Source organism: Pyrus communis, chromosome 17, assembly GCF_041283825.1.
Source record: "Pyrus communis isolate YQ-2024b chromosome 17, ASM4128382v1, whole genome shotgun sequence".
NCBI lineage: Eukaryota > Viridiplantae > Streptophyta > Magnoliopsida > Rosales > Rosaceae > Pyrus > Pyrus communis.
The window spans coordinates 26,249,726-26,272,009 of NC_142581.1; the positions used below are offsets into that span (position 1 = coordinate 26,249,726).

Here is a 22,284-nt window from a genome sequence, read left to right on the forward strand (position 1 = left end):
GGTTAAAAGCACAACAATGTACCGTAAGATCATATTCAAACGAGCTAGATGTACGCTATGACACCAAATTTTGAGAATAATTTCGATTAAATAGAAAGCCAGGGTTTGAGAGAATGAATCCGCTGGGCGAGTTGAGAAGCTGCGGAAATCGGAAGAGAGATGGAGTTGTATTGAAATTGCGGGATCTCGATCCAGTTTAGGTTTAAGTGAACTGGGAAGAGTTTCTAATTGAAATATTGCCGCCTTTTGCCCTTTCCCACCATAAATGGAAACTTTGGCGCGCACACGGGTGGGATTAAACTTCACTCAGACCCTCAGCTTATGGCAACACGTGGAGGAACACAATTCAACGGCCCAAGTAAAATGAAACTTTTTTGAAGAGCAAGTAAATAAAAATAATTTCCGGGATATAACCGGTGTATTACATTACAATAATATTATTTATTTTTTTCTTACACAATGAACTAAAAATAGCTTTCGAGTTTTAAGGTTATTTTTTCAAATCTCATAATTTCATGTTTTGCTTCCCCTTCCATACGAGAGGTTCTTCTCAAACTTCTAGTGTTACATAAACTTTCATAAGGTGATAGTTCGTATTTTCTCTGAACTCTAACTTCTATTATTTTGAAAACATAATTAGTTATCAATTATAATCCAATAATAGGTACCAAATAAGGCTTTTGTTAACAACTTAACTTTAATCCCCATGTGAATAGTGGAATCAAGTAATGATACGGGTAATTGATTTCATTTTACTAGCTCCGGCAGTTTTAGCTTCCACTGCATCTAAATTGTCTTGGCTTACTTGGCCTTTGCTTTTATAAGTCAATTTTTCTATCATGATGTGTGATTTTATCTTTCGTTAACATTTTTTGTAAAAGTTTCACCTTGATGAAGGGAAAACTCATGTAAGAATTTATAAGAGGTTGAACTACTTCTATATATATTATCAATTGGTTTTATGGTGAAACCTCAACTTTTATGGTATCAAAGAAAGTTGACCTACATGTAAAACCTAACAGTCACACGTGCTACATGTTATATCCAATTTGTGTTGATCACGTATTCTCTTTCCACAGTCAAAACGTGTACTGCACATTTGTTTTTGTCGCTATGTTATATACAGCATATGGACCTGTTTTCTTTATGCATACATATATATATATATATATATAGGCTGTTCTAAATTTCCCGTCGACAGATTACTATGTTGTTGCCAGCTCTAGCTGGATTAGGCTGTTCTAAATTTCCAATGACAAATGAATTAATTAAGTATACGTGCGGCGGGATCATGAGAAACGTTTGGCAGGTTTTTTAAGGAATTTATTTATTTATTTTGACGAAGGACAAGCAAATTCATTGAGGTACCGTTTGGTACGTGGAACGAGACGAAACAAAGTGGGACAAGGCGTTCCGTCCTACGTTTGGTATGCCTAAAACGGGTGGAATGAGCTATTTCACGGGACGAGTTTTGAGTCAATTTTCGTTCTACCTCACCCCCTGGAACGACTCGTTCCACATCCGTGGAACACAAAATTATAACCTCTCCGTCTCCTTCTTCTTCCTCCTTGTTTCCATCCGAGGACATCTTTGCTCCCGCTCCGTTCCGTTTCGTCCTGTCCCGTCCCATGCTGTTTCTTCATGTCCCGTCTGCATACCAAACGATACCTGAATAATAAAGATTTAGTACAAATACAACAAACTAGCCCAATAAAGTGGAGATGGCCAAAGCCCATTCAGCCAAAAAAAAAAAAAAAAACTAACATAACAAAAGCCCAGAGCCACAACCAGCAAAGGTCGACCGTTGCTGATTCCATCACCTCACCAGCGACCACAAAGGGAATCACCTGAAGAAAATCAACTTCGTGTTGAATTCGACGAAGGAATCACACCACAAAACAATTAGCAACAAGGAAAAATCCCCAACCAATATCGCCATATTGGAGAACAGCCAATAGACCTGAACTACCAAAACAAGCCCCTGCAAGTAAAACCAAAACCAAAACAAAAGGGAAGGGGATGGTGGCTAAGGGGGCATCTAAAATACCCTCGCTTTGGGCAAAACCGCAGCATGATTGGCCCCGAATTTCCGGCATACTGGTCGGCTACAAAGACGTGAACTGAGGGCTGAGATCTGCAAACCAAACCAGGTGCGTCGTTGTTGGCTTTGAACAGAGGTTGTGGGAGGGATGGCAAGTGGGAATAGGGAGGAAATGAACAAGATGGAAGATGATGAGTGTTTGGGGTTGAGGGGCGGGGGTTGAAAGCTGGGGACTAGGTTTGTCAAGACATAAAAGATGTTAATAAACACCGAAATACAACGAGGAACGTCGGAAAATGGCAAAGGACACAGGAAAACTACGAAGTGCACAAGCATAATGAAAAGAAAAGAAAAGAGAAAAGGGGAAAAGGGTTGCTGGCCGACCCCAACCCAAGAAAGGAGTCTCGATGCTGAGGACTAGTTGTGACTTACTTTGTGCAAGAGAGAGAAAGGGGAGAGCGGCTAGGGTTTGTTTTTCAAGTTAAGACTTATTTTTAAGGCATATTGTTTAATCATGCTTACTTGTATTATTTCACCCACAGGTAGAGAGGTCAAAATTATCATAAAATTAAAGTCATGCATTTTGTTTTAAAAATCTCCGCCTAATATCATCTAGACCCCACCATCACGCTACCTGACTATCACCTTGCGTTTTTTTATAGCCTTGGCCACAGACAACTAATTTGATCTGACTTCTGGCATTATGTTTTCGGAAAGTTATTAACATTGACCATTGAAAAGTTGGCTCTATATTATTAGTCTATTATTTTATTTTATTGTACAATACTCGGATTCTGGCTCTATATTCTTACCGCATAATAACAAATGTTCGTTCAAAAAATAAAAGAAATTCTAGCATTGGTTAAGCAACAATTCATAATAATCGCTTAGTATTACGGTTTGGGTAGCAAACATAGCATTTCGGATTTACTGATATTCTTTTTACTTTTAAATGAGATATCATATATTCAAATATTGTTATATCAAAGATAATTAAAACTCGTAGCATGCATATCTTTTGAAAATCTTTTGTTTTTCAAAAACAGTAGGATGTGTAGTATTATTGTAAGCTCATGTCATTGAAAAATACGATCCCTCCATCACTCCGGAATAAAAGGAGTGATCTCGTAGTTTTTGGTCTGTGAAGATACGTTGTTAGGTGCTCTGTTTTATTTTACCATTAAGAAATATGGTGCTAACTAATATATTTGATGATATAAATGATGGTTGATTCGCCATAACCCCTCATTATTTTAGTGAAAATATCATGTATAGTTGTAGGATTTAGATGGATGGGTAGCAAATCACCTTCAAATTACTTGTACATTGGTTCATTAACAACTTGGTCATTGAGATGGGCAAACAAATTTGCAGTACACATTTTGACTGGGGGTAAATTAAATTACCCTATATTAACTCATTACTGAAAGGGGTGAGAAATCCACACACTCCTTTTTACTTCTCACACACCCTTTTAATTTTCAACCGTCTGACAGGATGAATTGAAGAAGGATGAATTGAAGAAGATCAAAGGACATAAATTAATAAGGTGTGTGCTCCACGTCACACGAGTTATGTTGTCCATGTTTTAGGCATGTGTGAGGGTGTATTGAGAATGAATCACACATTGATGAGGAGGGACCTTACATGTGCTTATATAGTTGGGCTACTTTCCATATTGCCAATTGCTTTTATGGTAGAACCTCAACTTTCTTCATGGTATCAGATCAAGTTGTCCTATGTGTGAAGACAACGACCACACTGTTGGAGTTTGTGGCCAAGTGGACTATCCTCCAAAATACCTTTTGGCTAAAGAAAGAAAGAAAACATCTTTCCTTGTTTTGGGGAGAAAAAAAGGGAAAAGCAAGGAGGAAAAAAGGGAAAAGCAAGGAGGAAAAAAGGGGTTGTTTTTTATTTAAATGCCTTGCCAAAGGAGAAGGAACGGATGAAGGAGAAAAAAGCATCCAAAGAGATGGTGTGAGCATTTGGCTCTACCATGGGCACGGGTGAGAGAAATCAAGAGAGTTAGAGTGAAAGGTCTCTAGTGAAAGAACTCTTGGGGTAGAGTGAGACTCTTGGGAAAATTCTGTGAGTGGGTGTACAAGGGATATGGGATTGGGTTATGTCGATTTAACTCATGTGTAACTTGTACTGTTTTTCTCATAGTGAAGAGAAATATCTCTCCGAGGACGTAGGCAGGTTTTTGTCGAACCTCGTAAATTTCACTGTGTCTTTATTTCTTGTATTTTATTTTGTTCAACTGTGTGTGATTTTGGTGAGGTTGTAATCTGAATCTCGGTTCCGCACTAACGAACGGGTCAAGGCACAACACACACATGCTCCATATCACACGAGTTATGTTGTCTACGTATTAGGCATGTGTGGGGGCGTGTTGAGAATGAATCTCACATTGATGAGGATGAACCTTGCATGTACTTATAAGTAGTTGGGTTACTCCTTATATTGCCAATTGGTTTTATAGTGGAACCTCACATTTCTTCATAGTATCAGAGTAGGTTGTCCCACGTGTGATGCCCAATGGTCACACGAGTTATGTTGGGGGGCGTGTTGATAATGAATCCTACATTGATGAAGAAGGAGCTTGCATGTGCTTATAAGTAATTGGGCTACTCCTCATATTGCCAATTGGTTTTATGGTGGAACCTCAACTTTCTTCATGGTATCAAAGCAGGTTGTCCCATGTGTGAAGCACAACGACTACACATGCTCTATGTCACACGAGTTATGTTATCCACGTGTTAGGCATGTGTGAGGGCGTATTGAGAATGAATCCCACATTAATGAGCAGGGATCTTGCATGTGCTTATATAGTTGGGTTACTCTCCATATTGCCAATTGGTTTTATGGTGGAACCTCAACTTTCTTCATGTTATCAGAGCATGTTGTCACACATATGAAGCCCAATGGCCACGCGTACTCCATGTCATACGAGTTATGTTGTCCACGTGTTAGGCATGTGTGGGGGCGTGTTGAGAACGAATCTCACATTGATAAGGAGGGACCTTGCATGTGCTTATAAGTAGTTAGGCTACTCCTTATATTGCAAATTGGTTTTATGGTGGAACCTCAACTTTCTTCATAGACTGTTGTCATACACAAATGGAAGAATGTTGGAGTAAGAGTATGTGTGATTCATGAGTTTTAGGTGGGCTATATTGTAATCAATCTTGTATAGGAAAGTCTTATTGAAAGTGGAATGCCAATCCTCATTACAGATGGATTATTTATTGGCATTGAAATCAATTTCTTATTGAACAAGGAAACATATTTAGTTCCTATGTGGATTTTAATAGGGAATCCTAGTTGTTTTTGGCAAAGATTGATATCTATAAATAGTGGCCTCTACTTTTACAGAGATTACCCTCATTCTTGGACTTCAAACCTATTGTGATTCAAGCATTCTATTTTTGTAAGAGAGGAGAACGTTCAGTGAGGTACCATTTGGTATGCAGACGGGATGGAACGGAATGAGATGGGATAAGACGGGATAGGACGGAACGGAACAGAATTGAGGTTCCATGTTATGTTTGGTACATACAAGATGGAACGGGACGGTTGTTCCGTTTTGCGTTTGGTAATCGCAGGATGGAACAGAACCAAAAAATTAAATGACTAACTTAGCCTTGTTCTGTCTGTTGTTTGGTACATTGTCTATGCATGCGACGGGACGGAACGGGACGGGATATATTCAAACAAAGAAAATGAAATGATTGTACAGTGTTTATGCGTGGGTAAGTACGAGTTGCTAGCTGATACCAGCATATGAAAGAGAAAGGTAGATAGTTAAAAAAGTAAATGGAATTGCTCTACATTACTATGCTACGGTAAATTGTTGTGTTCTGGAGAATAAAAAAAAATTGTACAGTTGCTGAGTGCGAGTATGAACTCAATGGCTGCAGTTCTCAACTTGATGGAGCTTACATCGACTATTCGGTGTAGAAAGAAGAGAAGACTAGCGGCATTGCAGTTCTGCCTGGACGCAGTCATCAAGTAAACATTGTTATGCCGTATAAACAAGTGCCTCACGCCATTAACATGAACAACTGGATCATGAGATTCCGGATCAACCTGAACCGCATCTCAACAAGCATGGAAAGAAAAACAAAATGCCACTATCAATTTCTACTCTCACAAAACAGATCAAATCCAAATTTGCAGGGGAATAATTATCAACAAATGACAATTCAGTTTCGTTTTCCTTCGTTTTACGGCAACTAATCAGTTCCCCAAACAATTACAAGAAAAAAAACGCAGAAATTCTGGAAATGGAGGTGTTAGGGTTCCAGATTCTTTTAATTTCTTTCTCTTCAAATCAAACACAGAAAAATCCCAAATTGTTTTTATTTTCAATTTACAGAGGCTTCGTCGGATCGTCGGACCTGCAAATTCATTTCAATCAATTTCTGCATCTTTGTCATCGTCCTCCCTGCAGCGTCGTCATCATCCTCTGTGCAGCGTTGTTGTCGTCATCGTCAGCCTGGCTATGGTGACGACGCCGGAGAAGAAGGTGCAGCCATAGTTGGGTTTAGATGGGTCTGCTGGGATTGGGTTAGCAGTTGGGTTGCTGGGTTTGTGGTGGAGGAAGAGGAGGCTACATGAGAGATGAGGGTAGAAGAGAGGGAGGTTACGGGAGAGAAAGGGAGGTTGACAATGTAATTAATGAAAAAGAAGAGGGATATTGTTGTCCAAAAAAATATAATTTTGTGTTCCAAGTGGAACGAGTTGTTCTAGGGGAAAGGTGCAACGAAAAAATGACCAAAATCCGTTCCACGGGACAATACGTTCCACAATTTTTAGGCGCATCAAAACGTGGGACGGAACGTCTTGTGCCACTACGTTCCGTCCCGTCCCATGTACCAAACGGTACCTGAGAGTTTTGGTGATATGGCTTCAAGTTCTGGAACTTCTGCAGGTGAGTTTTTGTCCTATATTCGTTATACAAGTAAGGAGATTTCGACCTGGTTTGGTACTGAGATGATTCTGAAAAAAGCTGCTATCAAAAAAAGCTGGGAGCTGTTTTTGTGTTTGGTAAACATTCAGCTTCAGCTTTTTTTCACAGTTTTGGATGAAAAAAAGCCAAAAACAAGAAGCTGCAAAACCTAGCTTTGAAAAACTGGCTTTTTTCACATCTGTTTTACATAAAAGTTTACCAAACACTCTAATACTGCTTTTTTTTTTTCAAAAGCACTTTTACAAAAAAGTTTACCAAACACTCTGCTGCTTTATTTCACAGCTGCTTATTCTCACAGCACAGCAGAAGTAGCTTTTTTTCAAAGCACAGTAATACCAAACCAGCCCTTCATGTCTTGATAAATTATGATTCATGTCTCAACCTTATTCTACATACATCCAAAAAAATAAATAAAAAATCATTGCGCGCAAGACTTGCCTTGGAACTAAGTTGGGTATAGTAGGGCCTACTGATTGGCCTTCAATTTTTGGACTAGTGGAGCAATGTTTTTGAGTTTTGGGTAATATTTTGTGCCCTTGCCTTCCACCGCTAAAACTGTTCTACTCAAGTTTAGAATTAAGGGTGCATTAGTGGTTGGTTGCATTAGGGTATTTGATGGTATTTTTCGAAGAAATGTGGTGAACAAGAAAAGGTTTTAATTTTTAATGAGCGTCGATAGAAATTGGGGTAAAATTGAATGAGAAGTGGTGTCTAAATAGAAAAACACTTGGTTGTAATAAGGATGCAGTTATGTGATCGTATTTCTAATGAAAAAGGTTCTCTTAATGAAAAATTTCTCTTAGTTAATTAAAAATTGTGTGAATATGGAAATTTTCCTTTTCTTAGTAAATTAAAATCATGTGATGTTACAAGCTGGCCATATACAAATATTACGCTCACCTTATTTTTTCAATTTAATGTAGAACTTAAAAGGTAAAATTCGAACTGTTATTTTGTATCAATTAAAAAATAATAAAAAAGTAAAATTTGAAAGTGCGATCCTCCATAAAATTCTAAATTGATTGGATCACCCCTGTTTTCTTTGGAAAACTCGCTAACTCTAACAGCCCTTGTTTACTTTGATAGCTAAATATGTTGTGGTTGTGGAACTCCAAGTTTATTTAGTAATGTTGAATTTTGGCATCATATGTCGTAATATGTTTATAATTGAACCTCGATCTACCAAGCCCTAGGGACTTGGAGTTTTGGTTTAAATTGTCTCTCAAACTGGTGGTGTTTCCTATGTACATATTACATGAGAAGATTTCCCGTGGAACAAAATTGCCAAAATGTCCCAGGTCCGTAAAAGTGAAACTCTTAAAGATAGGGTGACTGAAATGACCCAGGTACGTGAAAGTGAAACTCCTGAAGATAGGGTAGCCGAAATCCTGTCCAGGTTGCCTCCGAAGTCTCTGATGCGGTTCAAATGTATACGCAAGTCTTGGGGCACGATCATCAACAATCCAAGTTTTATGGCCAAACACCTCAGCAATTCCGTTGACAACAAATTCTCATCCTCCACTTGTATCCTTCTCCACCGTTCTCAGATGCCCGTTTTCCCGGACAGAAGTTGGAAACGAGAATATTTCTGGTCCATGATTAATCTTTCCCATGATAGTGATGAGCACAACCTTTATTATGATGTTGAGGACCTAAATATACAATTTCCATTGGAAGATCATGATCATGTATCGATTCATGGCTATTGCAATGGGATTGTCTGTCTAATAGTAGGGAAAAATGCTGTTTTATACAATCCTGCAACGAGGGAACTGAAGCAACTACCTGATTCATGCCTTCTTCTACCTTCCCCTCCGGATGGAAAATTCGAATTGGAATCGACCTTTCAAGGAATGGGATTTGGCTATGATAGCAAAGCTGAAGAATACAAGGTTGTGAAAATTATAGAAAATTGTGAGTATTCAGATGATATGCGAACATTTTCTCATCGTATTGCTCTTCCTCACACGGCTGAGGTATATGTCACGACTACTAACTCTTGGAGAGTGATCGAGATTGAAATATCAAGTGATACCTATAATTGTTCTTGTTCAGTATACTTGAAGGGACTTTGTTATTGGTTTGCAAGTGATGACAAGGAATACGTACTTTCATTTGATTTAGGTGATGAGATATTTTATAGAATACAATTGCCTTGTAGGAAAGAATCCGGTTTTTTGTTTTATGATCTTTTTCTGTATAATGAATCCATCGCTTCTTTTTGCTCTCATTATGATAATGACAATTCTGGAACATTGGAAATACTTGAAATATGGGTAATGGACGATTGTGATGGAGTCAAGAGCTCATGGACAAAACTACAAACCCTTGGACCCTTTAAAGACAATGAGAATTTATTGACATTTTGGAAAAGTGACGAGCTTCTTATGGTTACCTCTGATAAAAGAGTCATCTCTTATAATTCTAGTACTGGAAATCTCAAGTATATTCATATTCCTCCTATTATCAATACGGTTGCAGATTTCGAAGCTCTTATTTATGTGGAAAGTATTGTTTCAGTCTAGTGAGTTGAGGGCAAAGTTCCATTTTCTCCTATTTAATTTGTATGCATGATATAATGCTAGAGTTTGCATTTTTTAGTTTTGGTTTGCGGCCTTCGGAATATATTTGCTTATCATGGGCTGCCTTCAGTTTTTTGGGTTTTCCACATTTTGTAATTTTATTCTATTTGATAGTATTTTACTATTTTTTCTAGAGTTAATGAACACTGACAATTCCCTTATGTTTTCCTTTGTTCTTCAAAATTCCCTTCTTAAAAACCTAATAGCTTTCAAGTTTTAAGGTTATTTTTGCAATTTTCAGAATTTAATGTTTTGCTTTCTTTTTGATACGAGAGGTTCTTCTCAAATTTCTGGTGTTACATAACTATCATTAGATGATCTTTCGTACTTTCGCTAAACTATAACTTCCGTTATTTTAAGAACATAATTAGTTGCAAATGGTCATTTACTACAGCGGTAGAAAGATGTTGAGTATTTACATGACGGCGTGGGTTCGAATCCTGTCAGTAGTTAATCTAACAAAATCTATCATTTACAAAAAAAAAGAAAAGAAAAAAAAGAGCATAATTAGTTATCAATTATAATCCAATCATAGGCATCAAATGAGGCTTTTGTTAACAACTTAACTTTAATCTCCATTTGAAAAGTAGAATGAAGTAATGATACGGGTAATTAATTTCATTTTGCTAGCTTCGGCAGCTTTAGCTTCACTGCATCCAAATTGTCTTGGCTTACCTGGCTTTTGATTTTCAAAATAGTGTGCATCTCGGCTTATAAGTCAATCTTTCTCTCATGATGTGTGATTTATTTTTTTTCCCCACTTTGTGTTTTGGTGTTTCAAAGCTTGCTTTCATGTTTTTATGTTTTATGTTTGTTTTAGAGGGGTTAGGTTATATGTATGAGAATGTGAAGGTAAAAGAATTCCATCTTGGTGAAAGGAAAAACCTTGTAAAAGCTTATAAAAGGTTGGGCTACTCCCTTATATTTTCAATTGGTTTTATAGTGGAATCTCAACTTTCTTTATAATATCATAGCAAGTTGACCCATATGTAAAGTCTAACGGGTATACGTACTCCAATTCACCTAATTCGTGTTGGCCATGCGTATTCTTTCCAGTCAAAATGTGTACTGAAAATTTGTTTTTGTCCCTATATTATACACAGCATGTGGACCTCTGAGTTAATTTTCTGGTCAACATATATATATATATATATATATAATGATTAAAATACCCCTATTTAGCGTCTTGAGTAATAATAGACCTTTGAATTAGATTCTTAATTAGAAAAACTAATTAAAAGAGTTTCAAAATTTTAAATTTTAACCAAAAATCATTCATTATTTTTTTTTTAATGATAAGGACAAAAAAAAAAAAAAAAAAAAAAAAAAAAAAGGGGGAAAAAAAACCTAAAAAAAGTGCATGCAACTCAAACCCACTTGTCAACTCGCTCCGTCTCCTCCCATCACTTTGTTTTGCAGCAATCTCCGTCTCCTCCCATCACTTCGTTTTGCATCTAACAAATTTCACAGCCGAGTTTCCTCTCTGGTGCGAAAATCAGGTGCAGCGCAATCCAAACGCACTTTTCAAGGCCTTTTGTTGAGCACTACTACGTACATGTTTGATGCCAACTGCACGGCCATGGCTAATCTATACCAGGAAAGCTCAATGTTGAGCTCCGAAGGTCAGAAGATTCAAGGAAGGCACTTGGGTATATTTGTTTCAGTACAACATGGAATATATTTGATTTGATTTATCTAATCTATAATTTAGTTAACCTATACCATGAAGGCTCAATGTTGAGCGTCGAAGGTCAGAAGATCCAAGGGTCACAAAAGCATCATGGCCAAGCTTACTAGCCTCCCCTTCCAGCAGTGCCAGCACTACTGTGATTTTGGCTATGGTTTTAGTGATTTTGGCTTTTGTGATCGAGGTTTAGTTGATTTGCTAGAAACTTGATTTTGGCTTTTTTGATTTGGGTATCTCATGAAGAGAAAGTGAAAAAGAAGGGAGGAACGACTGGGTATCTCATGCAGCATCCATAGGAGATCAAATAAATTGCATGGTTCTTGAGGCACTCCTTGTAGTAAATTTTCATAAACAGTGTTGTAAGTTTCATAAACAATGTCGTAAGTTTTCATAAACAGTGTAGTAAGTTTAAAAAACAATGTCCTAAGTTTCATAATCAATGTGGTAAGTTTCATAAACAGTATACCGTGAGTCCGCGTGTCAGATTTTTTGTCCTTATTATTAAAATTATGTCTTTTTCATTAAAACTTAAGTTCTTTTGTCATTTTTATTAAAATTTAAGGGTTTTTCATCAAAATTTAAGTCTTTTTAATTAAATAAAGTTATAGCATGATTTTTTATTAAAATAAATTTAGCCCAAGCTCTTTTCATGAAAGTTCCCTTTTTCATTTTCATATTTTTTTATTTATTTAAATTATTTTTCAAACCCACAAGTGCGTGGGTGAAAGCCGAATTGAATTCAGGTTATGAGAGTCGAGTTATGAAATTAAATTAGTGAGGGGAACAATAGTAATTTCGTGTGGAAGGAATTTTAGTGGGACGTAACCTACTCCTGCTTTCTTCCTTCCCATTTTCTGAAACATTCTCCCTCTCTAACTCTCGGTCTCTCTCATCCTCTCTTTATCAGCACCGTGCACCACCACCCCATACCACAACAATTGGTCTTGAATCTCACCTCAAAACCACCAAATTTAGAATCAGTGTAACCTGGGGAACTCAAACATGTCCTTGCATGTGTGTTTTGGTGGCGGGGAAAGGGAGAACTCGAGTTTGAGTTCTCGGTGGAATTTTTTTCTGCGAGTTTGACCATAGTTGTGCGGTATTCTTGGTCCACGAGTCGAATCTATACACTAGATGTTGCCTCTGAGTATATCCCGTATATCTATACACTAGATGTAAATGAGACATTTGAGAAGGTAACAGAGCCTAACCTCTTCACGAAGTCGCTACCGATGTTCACCTTCCAAAAGCTTGTCTGAGGAATTAGTATACGTAACTATCTCATTTGCAATGCTTGTAGTTTTCATTTGGAAGTTTTCTCAAACTCAACGGAGTATCCAAAAGTGTACTCACTTGACCATAATGTACTCTTTTTCCCTATGATTAAGAACATTTTCTTCACTGGGTTATTGCTACCTAGCTAGGTTTTAACAAGGCGCACCCATCCTGACTTGGTCATACCCTTATGAGCATTCTACTTACGTTTTACCAAAACAAGGTTTTGTGAATTTTATTACCTATGCATTCTTTCATTTGTTTTGAGATTCGCATTCGCTCATTGGGCCTACGAGACAATACTAATTCCATTTTTTTTTTGAAGATCTGATGTGTCTACTGCTTGAGTACTACACACTTAAAGGGAGTGTTGAGAACATTATTAGCACATATGTGATTGTCAAAATCCTAAGTAGAGATCAATTAGGAATCCTTTGGGATCTAACTAATCTTTCCAATTATACTTGTATTACTTGGAGAGAAAGTTATTTTGTCCTTCTTATTACTATAAATAAAGACACAAGGCATGAGAAATAACATACAAAATTCTTCAAGCCTTTTCTCCATCTCTTTTCTATGTCATAGCTTCTCTTTCTCTCATTAAATTTAAGTCACAAGAATTTTTCATTTTTATAATTTAATAATGCTTTTGTGTATTTAGTCTCAAAATGATTTTTGAGAAAGAAAAATATTGGAAATTTGTCTAATATCAATATCTAAATGGAAAAACTAGGTTCTCTTCATTAATTTTTTTTATTTCATTAATTTAATATAGAATTAAAAAGAAAAATTTGAATGGTTAATTTGGTATCAATAAAATTTTTAAAAATAGTTAAATTTGAACGTATGATCCTCCATAACACTCGAAATTGACTGGCTCGCCCTTGTTTTCATTCGAAAACTCAAAAAAGCCAAATCTGGATCACCCCTATTTTCTTTGATAGCTATATATGTTGCAGTAATGGAACTCCAAGTTTATTTAGTATTGTTGGATTTTGGCATCTTATGTGGTAATTAATAAGTTTAGTAATTGAACGTCAATCTATCAGGCCTTAGGGACTTGGAGTTTGATTTAGTTTGTCTCTCAAACTGGTGGTGTTCTTTCCTGTGTATTTATAAATGTGAAGAATTCTTGTGGAAAAAAAACTGCCGAAATGTCCAAGGTGCGTGAAACTGAAACTTCTGAAGATAGGTTGGTCGCAATCATGTCCAAGTTGCCGCCCAAGTCTCTGATGCGATTCAAATGCATACGCAAGTCTTGGTGCACTCTCATCAACAGTCCAAGTTTTGTGGCCAAACACCTTAGCAATGCTGTGGACAACAAATTCTCATCCTATACTTGTATCCTCGTCAACCGTTCTCAGGTTCACGTTTTCCCGGACAAGAGTTGGAAACATGAAGTTTTATGGTCCATGATTAATTTTTTTAATGATAGAGTTGCACGCACCCTTTATTATGATGTTGCGGACCTAAATATACCGTTTCCAAGGGATGACCATCAACATGTACTGATTCATGGTTATTGCAATGGAATTGTCTGTGTAATATCAGGGAAAAATATTCTTTTATGCAATCCTGCAACGAGGGAATTCAGGCAACTTCCTGATTCATTCCTTCTCCTACCTTCCCCTCTCGGTGGAAAATTCGAATTGGAGACCGATTTTGGAGGATTGGGATTTGGCTATGATTGCAAAGCTAAAGATTACAAGGTTGTGCGAATTATAGAAAATTGTGAGTATTCAGATGATGAGCGAACATATTATCATCGTATTCCTCTGCCTCACACGTCTGAGGTATACACCATGGCTACTAACTCTTGGAAAGAGATCAAGATTGATATATCAAGTAAAACTTATCCCTGTTCTTGTTCAGTGTACTTGAAGGGATTTTGTTATTGGTTTACAAGGGATGGTGAGGAATTCATACTTTCATTTGATTTAGGCGATGAGAAATTTCATAGAATACAATTGCCTTCTAGGAGAGAATCCGGTTTGGAGTTTTATTATATTTTTCTGTGTAATGAATCCATTGCTTCTTTTTGCTCTCTTTATGATCGAAGTGAGGATTCTAAATCATGTGAAATATGGGTAATGGATGACTATGATGGAGTCAAGAGTTCATGGACAAAACTCCTAGTCGCTGGACCGTTTAAAGGCATTGAGAAGCCATTGACACTTTGGAAATGTGACGAGCTTCTTATGATTGACACCGATGGAAGAGTCATCTCTTATAATTCTGGTATTGGATATCTCACCTATCTTCATATTCCTCCGATTATCAATAGGGTTATAGATTCTCAAGCTCTTATTTATATAGAAAGTATTGTTCCAGTAAAGTGAGTTGAGGGCAAAGTTAAGTTCATTTTCTCCTATTTAATTTGTATACATGATACAAGGCTTGAGTTTGCATCTTTTAATGTAATTTGCTTTTTGCCCTTTGTACCATGTTTTGCTTATCATGGGATGCCTTTAGTTTGTGGATTCCACATTTTGCAATGTTATTCTATTTGAAAGTTTATGCTAACTAATTAATTTTCTTTAGAGTTACTTAATGGTAACAATTCTCTTATGTTTTTTTTTTTCCTTCGGACTTTCCTTCTTAAAAATCTAATAAATATTTACTCATTTAACATAATCAAGTTAAACCTTCAACTATATGGATGCTAAAAAAATTTAGGCATCAAAGAATATTTATAGCTTTATTACCCCTAACCATAGTTCATAAAATATGAAACAAGTATAGTATGTGAAAAATACGTACATGTATTATTCGACAACTTTGCTAAAACTTTAATTTGAAAAATTCAATCACTTTTTTTTTTTTAATTTTAATATCTAGTTTTTTAAATCAATTAATTATTTTATGTTAAAAATATGTGTTGGATATGTGAATTTTACATGTATTAAACATGAAGGTATGTACATATATGTTTAAAATGTGTATTCTACGTTGGACTTATAAAAAACATGCAATTTAACAAATCATTAAAATATGTACGAAAACAGAAGTTTTTTTTTTTCGAACACATAAATACTTGTATAATACACAAATTTACTAAGTATATTTGTAACCTCTCATCAATATAATAGTAAAAATTATAAGAAGCTATATTTGATGGAAATAAATTCATGAAAAATCTATCAATATCTTTATTAAATTATCACGTGAACGACTACGTGACCACCTTTTTAAGGGTATTTTTTGTTCAAATCAACTCCTCCATTTAACGAGAATATTGAAAGATTTTTCATGGAAGAACTAAAATGATTTACGGTGGACAAATTAAGGACTACTTCTATAGATTTTCATTATCAAGCACTAAAATGGAGATGTGTTAATCCCAGGATTATTTGACTAAACAGACCATTTGACTAAAAAGCTTGTGAATTTCAAAAGATCGTATTAGTTATCGCAATTAAGCACATAGTATCATGAGAGAGAGTGTATATTGTTCCCAACAAGATCGTTTCCAGATCCTTTTGGTGAGGATCCTAGGGATCCGTAAATCATATCTGTTCATCATATATCGTTCGGTTAGTTTTTGTCAAGTATTGTTTATATTTATTTTTAAATAAAAATCCTTAAAATGATTTCTGACCCCACAATGTACGATGAACGAACACGATTCACAGATTCCCGGAATCCTCACAAAGAGGATCTAGACTCATATTGTTCGATGCCTACCAAAAGTTATCATGTCTCTGAGCATGGTCAAATCAAACTTTACAAAAATGTAATACCTCACAACACTACTACATTTAAGTTTTTGCGATGAAGTTCATTGCACAAAGACAAATTTTGTCGCGTAAAGATAAACTCTTTTATTATTGATAGGAGCATATTCATGCGACTTAAATGACTTGTTCTCGTGCATTTACGTTATGTTTCTCTCGTTATTTTAGTCCTTTATGCTTCTTTTGTGTGTTTTCAGGATAATAAGACGTGTTTGACGAAAGGATGCATTGTGGAGTGTTTTGGAGCACTATTGGGCTAAGGATGGATAGTTTATACTTGGAGCCCAAGTGTTGGATGAAATTGAAGGCCTTGTATGCACTTGAAGACACAAAACAATGGCCCTAACCCAATCACATAACACCTTGCCATGGGCTTAACACAAACACCATTCCTTGCCATGCAAGGATGAGCAATTTGGGTCCATTTCATGTACTTAAACTCTAGCCCAATCCACAATCACTTCAAAGCCATGCAAAACCTTTCAACACCCTTTAATCATCCCCCTTTAAGTTATGATTTTATTTCCTAACCCTACATGCATTATTTATTAGCATCTTCACATGCATTCACACACACTTTACACATTCAAACACTAGCCAAAACCGTGAGCTCCCATTCCCTTATGCCATTTTCAGATTTCCACCCACTAACCTAGTCATCAACACATGCATTCACTTCATCATTACACCACCACTCATTCTTTAATCCACATGCACATTCAATCATTCACTCAAGCACCCTTGTGCCATGTTTCCCCCTTTGTTCCCACCCATCACATGCATCATCATCAAACAAACAAGTCTATGCCGTGACCTTCCTAGCCATTTCCAGTTTTTCCCTTTACATTTCACATGCATTCCATACTTCTCCTAGCTGTTTTCCATCATTATTTCAGCCACCATTCACTCTTTAATTCACATGCATTCACACACACTTCACACAAACAACCTTCACATGCAAACACAAGCTTTAAACCAACAAACAAAACAGCCAACACATGCACCAAAACACTTTGCCGTGGGCACCATTCCACATTCCAGCTTTCCCTTTTCATTTCCAGCTCTAACTCTTCATCATTGCAGCCACAAACACCTTAAACAAACAGCCCTATGTTCCCTCCACTACTCCTATAAATACCCTAGCATTCATTCATTCACTCCCGATTCAATACACATCTCATTTCATACACAACGCACCACAAACACTTCCATTCCTTCTTTGCCGTGAGTCCCACTTCAATTTCCTGCATCTTTTCTTCCATCTCCAACGACTCCTCACTCCATTCCACATACACCTAAAGCCCTAAACATCTCCTTAGACCTTGTGCCACAACAAAGAGGAAGAGAAGAGTGCCTAAACGTTCATACAATTCAAGTTCGAGTTGTTGGAATGTTTGGGTGTTTCTTTGATTTCAAAGTTATAATTTAATTCTCTTTGTTTTGTACGTATAAGGATTGGAAGAGAAGAGTGCCTAAACGTTCATACAATTCAAGTTTGAGTTGTTGGAATGTTTGGGTGTTTCTTTGATTTCAAAGTTATGAGGAACTAAACCCCCTTTAGCTAGGGGGTGATTCGAAACTATGTTTATATTTGCAATATGAATTGATTAACTTTCGTTGGAATTTCATAAGTTGTGGATTCAATTTGTTTAACCGTTTGATTGATAACTTATTTATGAATGTTTATTAAGAATGCGCGCTTAATTTTCATGCATAAATATGACGCTAGAATATAAGTGAATTTCACCTAATCGTTATGAACTTATATTTACAAGTAGTGGAGGTTGCTTATAAACAATCGCGTTAAATGAATTCTTGGCACTAGTTTCATGCTCATCATAGTAACGAATGCCTCGTCAACACTTATAGTTTTCATAATGCTTAATGATCTTTGATTGTATCTTTATTGTGCTTTTCACGTAAAGGACTTTTGGAGAATGTGGTGAATTGCGTTGCGCTAACCCATCCAATTCATTAATTTAAGGAGAACTTGACGGTTAATTTAAGCGGACCTAATTAACCCGGGGTGTTGAGTTTCACAACTTATCGAAAGACCAACTGAGAATCAATTTTGTATGCAAGTGTAACATGTGTGGAGAAGAACCCCTTGGCTATTCCATCATCCATATTTTCATCACATTCATATTTACATTTTGCCTTTAATTATATTCTGTCCATTTAATTTAATATCGTCCAAACACATTTCCCCCATATTTCGTTGAGTTTTAATCATTCGTATTTGTTTTATTTTTATATCTTTAAGCTTTTGGAGTCATAAACAGTTTCCAATTCGTCTAAATCAAGTTCTAGTTTCTATTTGAGTCAGTTTGATTGTTTTAGGCAGTTTGAGTTTTTCAAAGCCATTCTGAGTCATAGTAGTCTTGTTAAGAGTATTTACATTTAGTTTTTGTGTTTTCAAGTCAATTCAAAATAGATTAGCACCCCTAGTTAATCCCCGGTTAGAACGATCCCTACTTACATCATTACTACAATTGTCACAAATAGGGTTTAATTTGTGCGCGTATAATCTACGTATCAAATTTTGGCGCCGTTGCCGGGGATTGGCAAAATTGCTAATCCCTTTGTCTTGAGTCTTGTTTAAATTGTTTAGTGTGTGGCAACTTGTTTTCTTACTTGTGCCAAGTCTATTAAGTTGGTTACTTATCTTGTTTACTTTTGTGTGTAGGTACTAGTTTATGACCCGTAACTCACAATCTGTTCGTGAGCATATCTCCGACTTTGACGGTGATTTCGAGAGGACTTTGAGAAGGAACAAGAAATTGCAAGAGTCTAATCCTCCTGGTCCCGAACCTGACGTAGAAGAGGAAGCCACGAATTGGGTTAAAGAGGAAGTACCAACCATGGCCGTGGACAATCGAACCATCAAGGAGCTTTCGGCCTCGGGTTTGGATAATGCATTGCCTATTTGTATCCAATACCCCACGGCTGCAGAGGGGAAGACTGATTTATTTGAACTCAAATCCAGTTTGTTACACCATATTCCGAAGTTCCATGGCTTGTCTATGGAAGACCCCAACAAACACTTGAAGGAGTTCGAGGTGGTTTGTTCGAGCATGACCCCCGTCACTGTGGATGGGAGTATATTGAAGATGAAGGCCTTTCCATTTTCACTTATGGACAAGGCCAAAGATTGGCTCTACGAACTAGCCCCGGGAACTGTGACTTCGTGGGAGAGTATGAAGCGTGCTTTCTTGGAGAAATTCTTCCCTACTTCGAGAGTGATTCTCCTACGGAAGAAAATTAGTGGTATTCAACAGAATCATGGTGAGACATTCCCAGCTTATCATGAGCGCTTCAAGGGCCTTGTAGCTTCATGTCCTCAACATCAAATGAAGGAGGAACTTCTCCTTCAATATTTCTATGAGGGCCTCCTTCCTATCGAACGTCAAATGCTTGATGCATCAGCGGGAGGAGCATTGGTGGACAAAACACCAAGGGATGCCAAGATTCTCATAGCCAACCGAGCGCTCAACGCTCAACAATATGAAGGAGTGGGCCAAAGGGAAGCCCCACGGCAACAAAGTGTAAATGAGGTGAGTGCTATTTCTGAAATTCAATCACAACTTGCTAATCTTACTTCTCTTGTTTCTCAGGTTGTGATTGGTCCAAAAGCACAAGAACACCAAGTTTGTGGCGTGTGCTCAATTCAAGGGCATCCATCCGACAAGTGCCCTCAACTAATCGAGAATGGTGGGTGGGAATCTGCCAATGCAATTGGTTTCCAAGGACAAAATCAAAACAACCCATACTCGAACACTTACAATGTCGGATGGAGGGACCATCCAAACTTCAAATGGAGGGAGCCACAACAAGCTGCCCAACAAGGAGGATTTAGGCCAAACCCCCCTGGTTTTTATTCCAAGCCGTATGCACCCCAACAACCTTCGGCATCATCTCATTCAGGTACGTCCTTGGAAAGTGATCAAGCTATGCAATTACTAACCTCTATTTCGCAGGGGTTGCAAAATCAAAACAACCGGATAACAAATAACGAGAAGGAGATGATGGATATGAAGAAACAAATAGGGCAGATTTCTGAGTTCCTTGGACAGATTAGAGAGCAAGGAAAGCTTCCTAGCTCAACCACAGTCAATCCAAAGGGAGGATTCGAATCCGCCAAGGCCATCACCCTAAGGGGTGGAAAAGAAGTTGGGGCCGAACCAAACAATCCCAAATCTGCCCAGAAAGTAGATGAAGAGACAACACAACCTGAGGAAGTGTCTAGCTCACCCACGGAAAGGGTGAAAAACCCAATGCCGCAGGCCCCCAATCACCCTAACTCGGCCAAATCAGGTAATTTAAGTTCAAATTCATGTACTTCACGTCCTAATCTGCCCAATGTACCTTTTCCTCAAAGGTTCATGCAAGAAAAAAAGGAAGAAAGCGAGAAGGACATTCTTGAAACATTCCGGAAGGTGCAAGTGAACATACCGCTTCTCGATGCAATCAAACAGGTTCCAAAGTATGCTAAATTCCTCAAGGACCTATGCAATACAAAGAGAAGAAGGGCAAACAAAGAGGTAGTGAAGGTAAGCGAGAATGTGTCCGCTGTTTTGCAACGTAAACTGCCTACCAAGTGCAAAGACCCCGGTAGTTTCACTATTCCTTGTGTGATTGGACATAATCGTTTTGAAAATGCCATGCTTGATTTAGGTGCATCCATAAATGTCATGCCTTATTCTATTTATGCATCTATGAATTTGGGTGAATTAAAACAAGATGGTGTAATTATACAATTGGCCGATCGTTCTAACGCGTATCCAAAGGGAGTTTTGGAAGATGTGCTTGTGCAGGTGAACCATTTAATTTTTCCGGCTGATTTCTACGTCCTAGACATGGAGGATTCAGCCCATTCTACATCTTTGCCGATTCTCCTTGGTAGGCCATTCATGAAGACGGCCCGAACGAAGATTGATGTATACAAAGGCACCTTAACAATGGAATTCGATGGGGAAGTGATTGATTTTAATATTTCTGAAACTATGAGATATCCCGTTGATGACCATTCTTGTTTTTCCATTGATGTTATCGATTCTTTGGCGCAGGTATACCTTGAAGAATTGAACGAGGACGCCCTGGAAACAACCATCACTAAGGCCATAGAGCGCAAAAATGAAGGATTTGGGCCAATGCAAGGCCACGGCAAGGAGGATGAATTCTTTGCAATGGGTTCTAGTGAAGAAATAATTGAGGTTGTGGCAGCCCTTGAGTCATTGCCACAACAATATGGTAAGGTTCCACTCTCACTTTCAAATTCAGTTTCCACTAAGATGCTACCTTCTGTTGTTCAGGCACCATCGCTTGAACTTAAGCCATTGCCGGACCATTTGAAGTATGTGTTTTTGGGAGAAGGCGAAACATTGCCCGTCATCATTTCATCAAGTCTCACGGCAATGGAGGAGGAGAAGCTTGTGAGGGTGCTGCGAGAGCACAAAACGGCCATAGGGTGGACTTTGGCCGACATTAAAGGAATAAGCCCTACCACATGCATGCACCGTATACTTCTTGAGGAGGGGACTAAGCCATCCCGAGAGGCTCAACGCCGTCTCAACCCTCCGATGATGGAAGTGGTGGAGAAGGAAATAATCAAGCTTTTGGATTGCGGAGTGATTTACCCTATCTCCAATAGCCGTTGGGTCTCTCCAGTTCAAGTTGTTCCCAAGAAGTCCGGAGTAACTGTTATCAAGAATGATGAGAATGAGCTCGTGCCTACACGCATTCAGACTGGATGGCGAGTATGTATCGATTACCGGAAGCTAAATGCCATGACTAGGAAAGATCACTTTCCTTTGCCATTCATCGACCAGATGCTCGAAAGGTTAGCCGGTCATGCTTTTTACTGTTTTCTTGATGGATACTCTGGATATAACCAAATTGTGATAGCCCCGGATGATCAAGAGAAGACCACATTCACATGTCCCTTTGGAACATTTGCTTATCGTCGCATGCCATTTGGCTTATGCAACGCACCG

General features: G+C 37.7%; 2 protein-coding genes across 2 annotated transcripts; both read left to right on the forward strand.

Moving 5' to 3' along the window:
• The first annotated feature begins 8,210 nt into the window (after positions 1-8,210).
• On the forward strand, positions 8,211-9,761 carry LOC137707988 (F-box/kelch-repeat protein At3g06240). Its single transcript, XM_068446948.2, has one exon. The coding sequence runs from the start codon at positions 8,303-8,305 to the stop codon at positions 9,536-9,538; it is 1,236 nt and encodes a 411-aa protein (XP_068303049.2). The 5' UTR covers positions 8,211-8,302; the 3' UTR covers positions 9,539-9,761.
• Positions 9,762-13,592: 3,831 nt separating this feature from the next.
• Positions 13,593-15,076, forward strand: LOC137707990 (F-box/kelch-repeat protein At3g06240-like). Its single transcript, XM_068446950.2, has one exon. It carries the CDS (start codon positions 13,712-13,714, stop codon positions 14,894-14,896), a length of 1,185 nt encoding a protein of 394 aa, XP_068303051.2. The 5' UTR covers positions 13,593-13,711; the 3' UTR covers positions 14,897-15,076.
• The last annotated feature ends 7,208 nt before the right edge of the window (positions 15,077-22,284 follow it).

Coding starts and splice junctions, on each gene's coding strand:
- LOC137707988 (XM_068446948.2), top strand. CDS start 8,303: ATGTCCCAGGTCCGTAAAAGTGAAACTCTTAAAGATAGGGTGACTGAA.
- LOC137707990 (XM_068446950.2), top strand. CDS start 13,712: ATGTCCAAGGTGCGTGAAACTGAAACTTCTGAAGATAGGTTGGTCGCA.